The sequence below is a fragment of the Poecilia mexicana genome, unplaced genomic scaffold (assembly GCF_051168715.1).
Source record: "Poecilia mexicana isolate PSO_F unplaced genomic scaffold, ASM5116871v1 scaffold_14, whole genome shotgun sequence".
Taxonomy (NCBI): Eukaryota; Metazoa; Chordata; class Actinopteri; order Cyprinodontiformes; family Poeciliidae; genus Poecilia; species Poecilia mexicana.
Genome location: NW_028263383.1, coordinates 4,314,850 through 4,327,575, shown reverse-complemented (window position 1 = coordinate 4,327,575; position 12,726 = coordinate 4,314,850). Strand labels below are relative to the sequence as shown.

General features: G+C 38.1%; 1 protein-coding gene across 2 annotated transcripts; it reads left to right on the top strand.

Annotated features, from left to right (window-relative positions):
• Positions 1 to 4,023: 4,023 nt before the first annotated feature.
• Positions 4,024 to 12,408, top strand: dnajc18 (DnaJ (Hsp40) homolog, subfamily C, member 18). 2 transcript variants are annotated; one of them, XM_014993552.2, is made up of 9 exons: positions 4,024 to 4,218; positions 4,342 to 4,500; positions 5,733 to 5,901; positions 6,053 to 6,198; positions 7,940 to 8,146; positions 8,276 to 8,388; positions 8,619 to 8,728; positions 8,816 to 8,988; positions 9,242 to 12,408. In XM_014993552.2, exons 2-9 carry the CDS (start codon positions 4,374 to 4,376, stop codon positions 9,364 to 9,366), a joined length of 1,170 nt encoding a protein of 389 aa, XP_014849038.1. In that variant the 5' UTR covers positions 4,024 to 4,218; positions 4,342 to 4,373; the 3' UTR covers positions 9,367 to 12,408. The 2 variants fall into 2 exon arrangements, with proteins under 2 accessions (XP_014849038.1, XP_087868789.1); XM_088012663.1 differs by having other exon boundaries at positions 4,024 to 4,500.
• Positions 12,409 to 12,726: the final 318 nt, after the last annotated feature.

Here is a 12,726-nt window from a genome sequence, read left to right as displayed (position 1 = left end):
ACAGGATCACAGAACCTGGAGGAAAAGAAGAGGTGATTTAGAAGACCCAGTCCCACTGTTTGCTGATGCTACCTCAGCACCCCGGATTAAACACAGAAATTTGACTTCCAAATATATCATTTACTCCTTTTAATTTCATTATTTTATGGTTATTCACATCTCTTCCAAAAGAGCATTTTACGTAGGCATGGGCTGGTTTGAGCTTCTCACAACATTCACACAAAGTTTTGAAGCAACATCGTGTAATTTAATCTAACTACCCTAATTTAAAATAATAATAATAATAATAATAATAATAATAATAATAAATTGTTTAATATTTTTTATCACTTTTTTGCTATATTTACTTTGATTCTTAGATGTAAGGGAAACTATAGACTAGTAAAACTGAATTTAGTAACGGTCTACTTTGTAAGTGCTTATTGCACAGAATTATGTTTTCGAGTAACAGAAGTATAAAAAGTAAATATTAGCTGATTAGTTAGTAATGCTGCGGCCTCCTGCTTTACAGTATGTTGTTAGCAGTGAGAAAACTGTGGTTTTTACTAAATATTTCCAAATTGCCCAACTTGATATCTTGTATACAAAATGTAGTACCTCTTTCAACCAGCCCATGAATGGCGGCTGCAGCAGATGTGGATGAGCAGCATTGATTACTCTATTCCCTGAAGACTCAGAGAAAACTCTTGCCACTATGGCACTTTCCCTTCTATTAATCTCACTTCAAACTATCCCCAGTGTGATGGCAAATTTAATCAGTTTTAAAGTCATCATATTTTTATTAAGTTATGCATGACATGCATGACATAACTTAATATACATAACCAGCCCATGCCTAATTTCACATCAGAACAGCTTCATGTTAAAAAAACCAACCTCATTTTACGAATTCATATGAAAATCATTGTTGTTGTTTTTTTCAGGATAATTAAGCTTCATTTCTGTCTCACAATAACCTTTCTTCCCTTCGGCATTAACGCAGCTTTCAGAGGAAAACAAAAGTGACGTTGAATGTCGAGACGTACCTCGGTTTCAAGATATTAATGAACTGTTATTTCTTTCCTGCTTCTTGCTAAAGAAATGGCAAGAACACGAACAGTGACTTCAGCAAACATCGGTATCCTGCTAATTTTTTTGCATCTTTTGCTTTTCCAAAACATTCTTGGATTTTGTGCTTGCAAAATGTGACAAGGAAGGAAGTTGCAGACGTTCACCAGGTATTGTTATGTTTCAGTTAATCATAACCAGCATCAGCACTGGTGTTCTTTGGATTTCACAGCCTTCGATGAATCATAATGGGATGAGGGCAATGGCCACGCTAACAAACTACAGTTGCTTTAACCCAGCACTGATTTATTCATGCTCAGGCCCGTCTTTGAAATTTTGACTCTGTGGTTGCCAACATTTTCGCCACTTTCTGACCTGGTGTAGATATCACAGCAGTTTGTTTGGAATCCCATAGCCTGTGTAGACTCAGATTATTATTATTTTTTTTTTTTAATGGAGATAAAGCGAGAAAAGATCGTTTTAAAACTGTATATCTGAAGTAGTCTAGCAGGACTTTAAAGAATAGGTTTACAGCAAAATGCCTTTTCATTTTGCAAAGATGTATCATTGAATGAGTATAGCTAATCTGTAATACTTTCTTTATGAAAAAAGGCCAATAGGCCAACATTGAAAATTGAATCTTGTATTCAACTATTTAATCAAACTTTAATATTTTTCTGAATATTGTTTTTTTTCATTTATTTTCACTCTAGAACATGATCTAAACTGGATGATTTGATATTAAATAAAAGCTAAAGCCTCACTGTGAGCTAAATGCAATTGATCGCTATCCCCAAACAGTGTGTGAGTCTAGACTACCTCTAGAGTAGGACACATCCTGAATAAAATATCTAAGTTGGAATGATAAATATCTTTGATGCCCACCTCGCAACAAATTTTCTGTCATTCATTAATGTTTTCCTGGTCTGGATGCCATTTTTCTTTTCAGTGATAAAGGTGTGTGAAGTAAAGATGAACAAAAAGTGACTTAACACAGCATCTATGTATGGAACGCATCAATGCATGCAATTAAGTTCCTAGTTGTTATGTGAGATTATAATTGTGATAGATAGTTGTGTTTCAAATAGTAAACTTGAATTCATTTATTATTTATTTTTGGATTATATTTGTAGTTTTGTCTTGTTTTATAAATTTTATAAATAGGCTTCCTTTGGTTGTTTTTGGTATTTTTTTGTTTCATTTTATTTACTACCACTGCTTTTAATTTTATATTGATTTCTTGTATGCAGAGATGCCCTTCTAAGGTGTAAAGCCTTGTACTATATATACATTTTTTTTCTGTTGTACTAATGTACAGAAAATGTTCAATAGTGTGAATGAATATAATCTCAGTGAAAAGCTACTCTTTCAGGCTGCCAAAGCATGATAGCATGGTTTTCTCAAATGTAAATGAATTGGACACACAGACAAATCAGGTGTCACACATTTAACAGGAAACATTGTATTCTGGTTATATTTACTGCTGATATTATTGTTACAATTTAGCTTACAGTTCTTTTCATTCCTTGGTTTCTGGTTCTGGTATAGTCAAAATGCATACTTCAACAAAGAGATTTAATGGATTTTATCTTGCAACATTTTTTTATCTATGGAGATATGTTTTGGCATTTGACTTCCTAAATAATACACACACTGTAAGCATGCCCTATGGGACAAATCACATTTTTTTTACTCTTGAATAAAATATGCATGAACAGATTGTGTTGTGCAATTCTTTAACCCCCTGGTGTGCTCTTCTAACCTGCAGTTACTTGTGGATAAAACCCTATAATTCTGAAGCCAGTTAAAAGTATTGTACTTGATTTTTTTTTTATCACATTATAATGGTATCCTGGGATCCTAAATCTGATGTAACTAAATGTAGTTGCTCATATAATTGTATAGCTCTCCTAAATCTGAAGATTCAAAGAGACCCTTCCCATGTAGTGGTTTGCATTAAAACAAACTGAATTATGTATTGAGGCCTAAGGATGGCTGAGTCATTTTCACGCCTTTGCAGAAATATTAAACTGTTTCCTTTTTTCATCAATATGGTATTTCACAAGGTGGTAAATTCCAATTTGTGGGTATTTCTACACATTAATTGGTTAGAAAATGTAAAGTGTGAACTGCAAAGCTTTAGTTACTCAGTACTTTGACTTTTTTTAGTTGTGATTTTGTAAAGAAACATTATTGACTGAAGAAAATAGCTTGGTTTGAACCTGATAGAAAATCTGAGATACTGTCCAGAGAAAAATTAAAGATGCCACACCCCAAAAATTCAGAAAGGTTAAGACTGCTAAAAAGAAAAGCTATACTTTTTTATAAGAAGAGACACAAGCATAACCTCCAATACATTGCAGTGATGCAGTAACTCATGCAAGCAGCCCAGATTAAAACTGTACAGTATTTTCTCCATAAATTAACACAGCTTTATTATTTTTATGTAATATTTGTGGGAGAAACATTTCATTTTTTACATATCACATATTAGAAAGAGATTCATAATTTGGACTGTCAAATTTATATTATTGAACGATACTAGATATATTTATATATCTGAACAAAATTACTAAAATAAAAAAAATTTTCGTCTAGATTTTAATTTATAGAAATATTTATGGTCATACTACTTATAAACCAGTAAAAAAAAACCCAGCAACAACAAAAATGGATTCTTCGAATGGATTGTCATGTTCCAATACTGAATATTTTTCAAAGTCATAAATGAATAAAATCGACAACGAATTTGTTTCCTTTTTTACTGAAAATTAAATTTTTGTTAGGTTTATGATATGTGTTTTCCATATTGCACCTGATGGTTTTGCTCAATAATTTTAACGTGTCGTCTGATATCAAAGATGGTCAAGTGTATTCCCATATTCCTTACTAATGTACACAATACAAAGTCAACGGCATTTTAACTTGTCCATCAACGACTTCCAACAGTTTTCTCCCATTAAACCGGAAATGACATCACACAGTGTCGCCTCCACCTTTTTGTCAATCAAAATCTCTGGACATCACAGTAATTTTTAAGAATGCCCCTATAAGCGTCGATTGGAGCTATTCAACGATCATTTACGACGTTTTACGTGTAAATGATGGCCCAGCGGCAGGCCCGTTGCAGCCGGACTCCGACCACCACCGGGGGCCAACGGTACTGGGACTGTGAGTGACTGCAGGCTGCGCCGAGCTAACGTTACGCAGCTGTCTGTAACCGAAGCTCGTCGCTTCGTTTTCTTCCTATCTCTCCTTTACCACATGATATTGACGCACATTGTTCTGGCCCAGAGCTGCTGAGTAACCCCCCTAACAGAGCTGTCATGGACAAAGACGAAGCAGACCGGCTCATAGAGAAGGCCAAGCTGTGTTTACGGTCGGGCCGAAAGGATCGGGGACTGCAGCTCCTATACGAGGCGCAGAAAATCTACCCCAGCACCAGGGCCAGAGGTAAAATTAGCTGACGCACATTTTCTATTACTGCACTCTGAGTTGCTGACCGGGGAGCTTATTCCGGGCCTGTGTGGTTGCTGGGAAGCTAGTTTAAAGTTGTTGTGGATTCAGAAAAGCAATTTAGCTTTAAACCTTTAGATAGGAGTGAGCTTTATGCTAAAATGTAGATCTGCTTGTTTGTTTGCGGCTCCCACGCCGCCCCTCCTCACAGTAGCCTATTTGGAGACCATCAGGCAGAAATGTATTAAAGCCTATTTATTCATGCATTGTGCAGCAGTGTCATCAAACTGCATTATTGTCATACAGGACTCCTGTTGGCACGACAAGTAATGCAGCTTGGGAACAGCTTGGTTGTCTCCACTCACATACTTTACATTAAAATCGCATACATTAGGATTTTCATCATGGACGTCAGTTTCATCCTATTAATGTGGGTCCTTTAGATCAGGCTATGTGGTCTTTAAAAATGGAATTTGCTTCTATCGTTTTCCAGGTGTGAGGAAGTGTGGGAAACATCAAATCTGAGACAATATTGGATATTCAATCTCTCCTGGGACAAAAGTCTGTTAATGCTTAATTAAGACGATTTGTGACAATTGATTGCCCAAAAGTGTTCTGATTTTTGAAGCTGATTTGAGTCAAAGTTGAAGAATTAGCAGTTTGTTCTCCTTCTTTATTCACCCTGCTTTGTGCAATATTGGATACAGCAAAAGGGATCCTAAGCATAATGCTACCACCACCATGCTTAGTGGTTAGTAAAGTGTTATTAGATTTGAAAGACTAACTTTGTCTCCTTAAAGCACACTTCTTGTCACTATATGTCGTCTGACCATAAACTTTCTCTTGGGCTTGTTCATGTGATAATCAGATATACATTTTTGAGCAGCTCTTCTCTCTTGGTCTGAACCCACTCAACCATTGAAGCTTGCGCCACTGTGAACAGTGATCCTGGTTCTAGCATGTTGCAGTTTATGAGTCTGTGTGGCCTTTGGGTTTTTCCTGAATATAATAGGCATTATCCTTAAATTTTAAGGAGACCATCTTTGTTTGTTGAAATTTGAGCACTGTTGGATGGACCAACACAACAGGAATCCTAATATTTAAAAACAATGATATAAACAAAAATGTGCAGCGTAATTCTATCCTCCATTTGCTAATATTCATATCTGTCTCTAAGACATCTTGACTCAGTCATTGTTGAGTGCAAACACTTGTGTTACTGGTTACAGTGCTGATCGATGCCATACTGAGAAATGGAGGCAGTGCGTCCCAAGAAACGAACCACGTGCCTCCGCCCTCTGGCTGGAGGGACGAGGACATCGGAAACCAAGAAACGAGGACTACGAATCATGACGAAAAGAAGACTTACACCGAGGAGCAACGCCAAGGTGTTTTCAGGTGAACAGTTCGTCTTCCTTGAGTCTGCCTTTCTGAAAAGGCAGTGGTACAATTACAGATGTTAAATTGATGCACTCTGAACATCTTCAATGTTCCTTCGCACAGATCTCCATGCTTCTCTTCTAACATCCAGCATGCTTTGTTAATGCAGAATAAAGAATTGCAAGGACTTCTATGAAATCCTGGGTGTTGACAAAGGTGCCAGTGATGAAGATCTGAAGAAGGCGTACAGGAAGTTGGCTCTGAAGTTTCACCCAGACAAGAACTTCGCCCCAGGGGCCACAGATGCATTCAAAGGTACTCGTAAAACACAACATTAAACATTCTTTTTTTGGGGGATGGGGGGAAATAGAAAGGCAATTTCATATTTGTTGTCAATAATTGTTCATCTTAAACTCATTGTTCTGAGGACCTAGTTGACGCAGGCGTAAAACTAAGGCTGGGTCTAAAGACCAGAAATGAGTGGCTATGAAATTGAACAGACTAGCCTTCAGATTTATTCTTCACATTTCCATAGCACATAGCAGTAACATGCTAAAGATAAGTTGGATGCATTTGGAGGAGCCGTTGAGTTTTGGACAGCTTTCCTCAGCCTTCAAATGCTGCCTTGGAAGGATGCAGCCCATTAATTTTTTGGCACTCACTAACAAGAATTTATTTATTTTTTTTCAGTATTGCCATGTTTTTATCTTCTCATCTTTCTCTATCGCTGTTGATAAAAAGCATAGCTTTCTTTCAACAGATTGTTTCTTCTTGCTGCTCTTTAAGGGCAGATTTTACACTCTCTCCATTTACTTATGGGGTGGGTGACCTCTTAAGATAGTCGGCTGTACTTGACTTTATTTAGGACTATCACAGTAAAAAGGGGTCTGAATACAAATGCATGCCACACTTTTCATATTTTATGTGGTGAAATAAATGTGCTTCTACTTCACAGTGTGGTGGTTTGTCAAATATGTGTTCAATAAAATAGACTAAAGTGTTCATAATGTGACAAAATCTTAGTGGTACGAATAATTTTTTCTTCTCACCATATCTTCTAAATCAACAAATCATTTTTACTCCTGGTTTTGAGTCTCTTCCTCTTTATGCCATCAGTCTGAAATCTAGGTTATTTGTCCACTGGTAAAATGCTGCGTCATGTTTTCACGTGTATATCCACACCGATAAACGTCCTGTTGTAAGTGGGGAACGGACAGCACTTATCCTGCCGTTTCCTGTTATTGACCACACAAAGCGCTTTTACTGTCCAAACCGCAGTCCACCATTCACAGGCTGATATAGATGGGTTCACTCAGGGTTCAACGTGTTGCCCAAAGATAATGTGGAGGGAAGCTGAAATCAAACTGACAACCCACCTAAGGAGCGATGACGGGATTTTCTTAATGCGAACACCCAGTTCTTCAACCAGTTATTTGCAAGGGTTTTCAAACAAAACTCTATCTTCCTTAGGAAGCCACAGGAAATATATTGGGTGATATCTAGTAAAAGAAGAGAGTTTTTAGAAAGTTTGCACAGATGTCAAGAAGTGGGATGACCAGATCAAATTAGACCAGTGTTAACCCATTCAACAAACACCTAACTTGAAATTGCCCCTGCAATAACACAACATCTTAACTCTTTTATTGTTGTCCTCTCTGTTCATCTTAATGAGAAGTGTGGTGCTGTTTTGTAAATAAGACTAGCCACGACAAACTAAATCTGTCGTTGGCATGCTATCATAACAGTGTTCCAAAAACAAAAGTTCTCCAACTTACCTTGAAAAACTGAAAAATATCCTTGCACACGTTAATTCCTCCGAACGTATAAGTAGTCATGGCATTATTCTCTTAAGCCATCTATCATTATTTTTAAACACAATCCTGTGGTAAGCTAACTGTACGCGTCACACTTTGAGCTCATGTCCCACAAATAAACTGTCTTTTACATGCAGTACCTTGTAAACCACTAGAGGGCGCACACGGACCACCAAAGTTTGAGGACGACTTAGCCCTCGCTATTATTTGAATTTCATGAAACGCTTTGTTTCTCCCAACAGCCATCGGCAATGCATACGCAGTGCTGAGCAACCCAGAGAAGAGGCAGCAGTACGATCAGTTCGGAGAACAGAGTCCAACCTCAAACGTACCCCATCGCTCTGGCAACAGCCGGCCCGGACACTACCGGAACTTTTACAGAGACTTTGAGGCCGACATTTCCCCCGAGGAGCTCTTCAACATTTTCTTTGGTGGAAGGTTTCCCACAGGTGTGTGTGTGTGTGTGTGTGTGTGTGTGTGTGTGTGTGTGTGTGTGTGTGTGTGTGTGTGAAGGAGTTATTTTAACAGATTATTTCTCAGATAAGTTTTAGAATAGTGTGTAATGTTTGACTCTGCAGGAAACGTTCACGTATACACCAACCAGGGTGCCTCCTACTCTCAGTTCTACCAGCCTCGCCGTCGGCGGGCTAACGAAAGGCGGGAGGAGGTGGTGGAGGAAAACCAGAGTCAGGTCAGTGGCTCGTTAACAGCCGCCGTGTCAGGATGTCGTCTCCGCCCGGAGAGGCAGCGGTGCTTTAATTAGCCACGGGTCCTGATGAACTGTTTATGTTTTTAACAAGGGTGCAGACGTCTCATTCAATGGATTAAAAGATTACATCAGAGCTGCATATGTAATGCACTTGAACGTGAAGAATCCAATCAGCCTACGTGATTTACAGTCTTTCTTTTATCTTCCCACAGAACACCTTCACAGCTCTTCTGCAGCTTCTGCCTGTGCTGGTGTTGATCCTCATATCAGTCTTTACTCAGATGATGGCAACTAATCCTCCCTACAGTCTCTTTTACAAGCCGTGAGTTTAGAAAAATCACATTCCAATCCACCTTAGATGCACAGAGTATATTTGAATTTGCTTAATTATTCTTTTTTGTGGCGTCAGGGCGATGGGACTGGTGGTGTCCAGAGAAACGCAGCACATGGGTGTACCGTACTATGTGGACAAAAGTTTTCAGAAAGAGTACCGCGGAGCAGTGCTGGAGGAACTAGAGAAGAGCATCGAGAGCGACTATATCGAACACTTGCAGAGCAGCTGCTGGAAGGAGAAGCAGCAAAGTAAGTGAGAATCCCTATCAAACTTGATTAATAACCTGGTAAAAGTAATTGCCGTGATCCAAAATGATCTGTCAGTTGTTACTGACATTTCGGTTTCCCACCTTCATTGTAAATATGGTGCCAGTGTAGATTTTCAGGGTTGATTAAAAGAGAGGGCAAGGAAAAACTAAAATTTTATTTAAAAAAAAAATGCATGCCAAAGACTTTTTGTTATTTTTGATTAAATTCTCTCTCCGTTGCTCTTTTTTTTCAGAATCAGACTTGGCAAACTTGGGGCAGCTTTACCGAGACGAGCGGTTAAAGCAGAAGGCAGAGTCCATGAGGCTGGACAACTGTGAGAAGCTGCAGCGATTGGTCGGCCGCCTCAGAGTCAAATGAGGACAGTTTGAGAGGAGGAAACGTTTCTTTAGCGAAGTGTGTAATTTACCCATTCTGGCCACTTTGCTGCGACACGTCGTTGGGGGACGGTGCAGCCAGTGGGAGATTGCACTTCTGAAAACAACGTGCCTTCTCTTCGTCGGTAGGAAAATAAGGAGTTGCACTGTGGCGTTGGCAGCAGGGAGTGCAGACTCGCTCTGGCAGGGTGTATGATGTCTCACAGCCTTCAAACTTTCTTATAGAAATGGCATGACATATGCAGTCTCCCCTTGGGGCTACAAAGGCAGTTGTATGTTTGGGACATACATGTTTTATCTGTTTAGGTTTAATGTTTTCTTGTGTCTTTGTTGAAATTTTTGATGTATTTATTTGGTAGATAACAGGGTGAATGTTAGTGAGGGTTTTCCAGTAGGAAATTAGTACAGAGACCTAAATAATACTGCAGTGTTTGGACAAATCAGCACACATATATATATATATACCACTGGTATACTGGTATACACAACCACTGGTACCACTGGTACTAGTGGTTGTGTGTATATATATATATATATATATATATATATATATATATATATATATATATATATATATATATATATATATATATATATATATATATATAAATCCAGGTTTTCACCTCTCGCCAGGTGAAAACCTTGGATCATCGATGCCTGTGGTCATCGGGGCCCTCGGGGCAGTCACCCCCAAACTGGAGCAGTGGCTCAAACAGATCCCAGGAACAACATCAGACATCTCAGTCCAGAAATGTGCAGTTCTAGGCACAGCCAAGATACTGCGCAGAACCCTCAAGCTCCCAGGCCTCTGGTAGAGGACCCGAGCTCAGAGGATGAAAGAGACCACCCACGGAGGGTGAGAAGGGAATTTTTTTTTTTTTTTTGTGAAATGATGAAGGACCTTTAAAACCAAGACAGATCCAACAATTATAGCTCCTGCAAGGAGTGCCTCCATAAGCACTAATGGTACTAGTGGTTGTGTAAGGAATATTTACAGCTCCTTCAGAGGTTGCATTTGAAACAGTTTTGTTTATCTGAAATTTCAGATTGATTTATGCTCCAACATAATGTTTCCTGATCATTGGGAGCTCATGTAATGGCAGTATGCACAAAGCTAATATTTCAAATTGCATACAGTGCTTTGCAGAAGTATTCATAGTTCCATTACAATTTGTCACATTGCAACCGCAAACTGGTATTTTAATGAGATTTCAATGATAGACCAACACATAGCAGTGCATACTTGTGAAAAAAGCAGAAAAATTATACATGGTAATGATTTTTTTTTTTAAAAAATAATCAAACCGAAATTGATTGATTTTAATATATTTTTTTCATAACATTGTTGAAAAATGTGGTGGGTATACTCAGTCAGCGTTCACGAGTCAATACTGTGCAGGATATGGTTTGTGTTCTTGTCTTTGTGAAACGGTTCAGTCCCAGTCAAATTGGATGACGAGCATCTGTGAAAAATCACTTTTCATGTCTTGTCACAGATTCTCTTCTAATTTAGATCTGCACTTTGATTGAGCCACTCAAAGTATGTTTAGATTTAATTTTACAATGAAAAATGAACTTCCACCTCAATTTCGAGTCTTTGCTGCCTCTAACAGGTTTTCTTCCAGGACTGGCCTGTATTCGGCTCAATCCACCGAAGAAAAGCAGTCCCGCCGCATGCCATCAGCATGTTTCACATCGGAAAGGTCGTGTTTAGGGTGATGTGCAGTGTTAATTTTCTTCCGTAAAGCCATTTGCCATGTTGTCGTGTTTGCTGTGCTGCCTACATGGCTTCTGGCAAACTTGAAATGGATTTTTGCACAGCTAGTTGTCCTTTCAACAGATTTTCCTACCAGAGCTGTGAAACTCCTCCAGAGTTCCCACGGAGCTCTTCTCCTGTTCAGGTAGAGCGTCATGTCTTTGTAGGTTTACAAACTCTTGCGTTTTCAATTGATGGGGTGAACACTTCTGTTCCTGATATGGATATCGTTTTAAATCATAACCCTGATTTAAAACGTCTTCACCACTTTATTCCTAATCCGTTAGGCGTGCTCCTTGGTCTTCATGATGCGTTTGGTTCCTAATATTCTTTGACAGATCTCTGAGGCCTTCACAGAACAGCTGTGGACGCACTCAGACGACGTTGCACACAGGGAGGCTAATTTTATTAATGAGGTTACACTAGATTTGTTTATCGGCATCAGAAAAATCACTGAAAGCAAATGCATGCTTCTATCTGAAATAAACATTTCAGATGCTTATTTGTATTTCGTTTCACTTCACAATTATTCACTGCTTTGTGTCAGTCTGGTTCATTAAAGTTTATGGTTGAAAACTGACAACTGCGGTATCAATACTTTTGCAAGTACTGTATTACCATAAATATAAAAAAAATATATTTTCTTTTCACAAAAAGGCTCACCCATCAAAACGTGTTTTCTAAATCCTGTCTCCATATTTTGTACAGATCTTTTATAAAGGAGAAATTAATTAATATAACCAGATGGGCCTAAAACTCCTCTTTTTTTAACTAGATGAAACCAATTTCATATTTGTGGACATTTGGGGTGTTATAATCTTATTGAATAGTATGCTGACATCGTGAAAATCTCTTTTGTAATATTAATCCAAAATCATACTTCCCTATAGCTGAAAGTCTGACTTGTTGCCATGCACTGCGCTTACCAGACTGCCTTAGCTGTTGTACTTCTGAAATATTCAGGTTCATCTTAAGCACTTTTAAGTTAAAATTGTATTTTTTTTTTCCATACAGTGATAGTTGCATGAATCCCAGAAGTTGTTTTTTTTATTTTATTTTATTTTCTATTGCATATTTATTATTTGACTATAAATGTAAATGAAGTAGAATATTCAGGTTCACACTGTTATCTTACAACACTTAAATCCTTAACTGTGACAGAAAACACAAGCTAGGTTTCAAATGTATAACCACAAGTTATGTTGCTGAATTGACTGTAAGCTGTCAGCCAAAAATACGTGAAAATTAAAGCTGTAACCAGTATTGAAACATTTCCTGTCTCTTTTAATTCCATTGTGATTTCAGGTTGACTTAGCCGAATGTGAAGTCAACATCTGTTTTAAGAAAATATGAATATGGGTCAAATTAGATCAATTTGAGCCAAATTCAGCCTGAGCTGCCAGCAATTTTGGGGGTTTTAAAGCTTCCTGTTGCATAAGTGTCACAACTTTGTATGGAAATGTCTGAAAAATATTTGAATTTACAGACCTGTTGCATACTCAATCAATGAATTGTTTAGCAATTTATTAATCTTTTTATCCGCCCCTACGTTCATCTGTCAAAGTATCATTTATCTGTCTATTCATA

What these genes read in the sequence shown, in the direction of transcription:
- dnajc18 (XM_014993552.2), top strand. Translation starts at nt 4,374, where the DNA reads ATGGACAAAGACGAAGCAGACCGGCTCATAGAGAAGGCCAAGCTGTGT. An exon ending in TGGTGGAAGGTTTCCCACAG is followed by an intron (nt 8,147 to 8,275) that starts GTGTGTGTGTGT and finishes TTGACTCTGCAG; the next exon opens with GAAACGTTCACGTATACACC. An exon ending in CTGGAAGGAGAAGCAGCAAA is followed by an intron (nt 8,989 to 9,241) that starts GTAAGTGAGAAT and finishes CTTTTTTTTCAG; the next exon opens with AATCAGACTTGGCAAACTTG.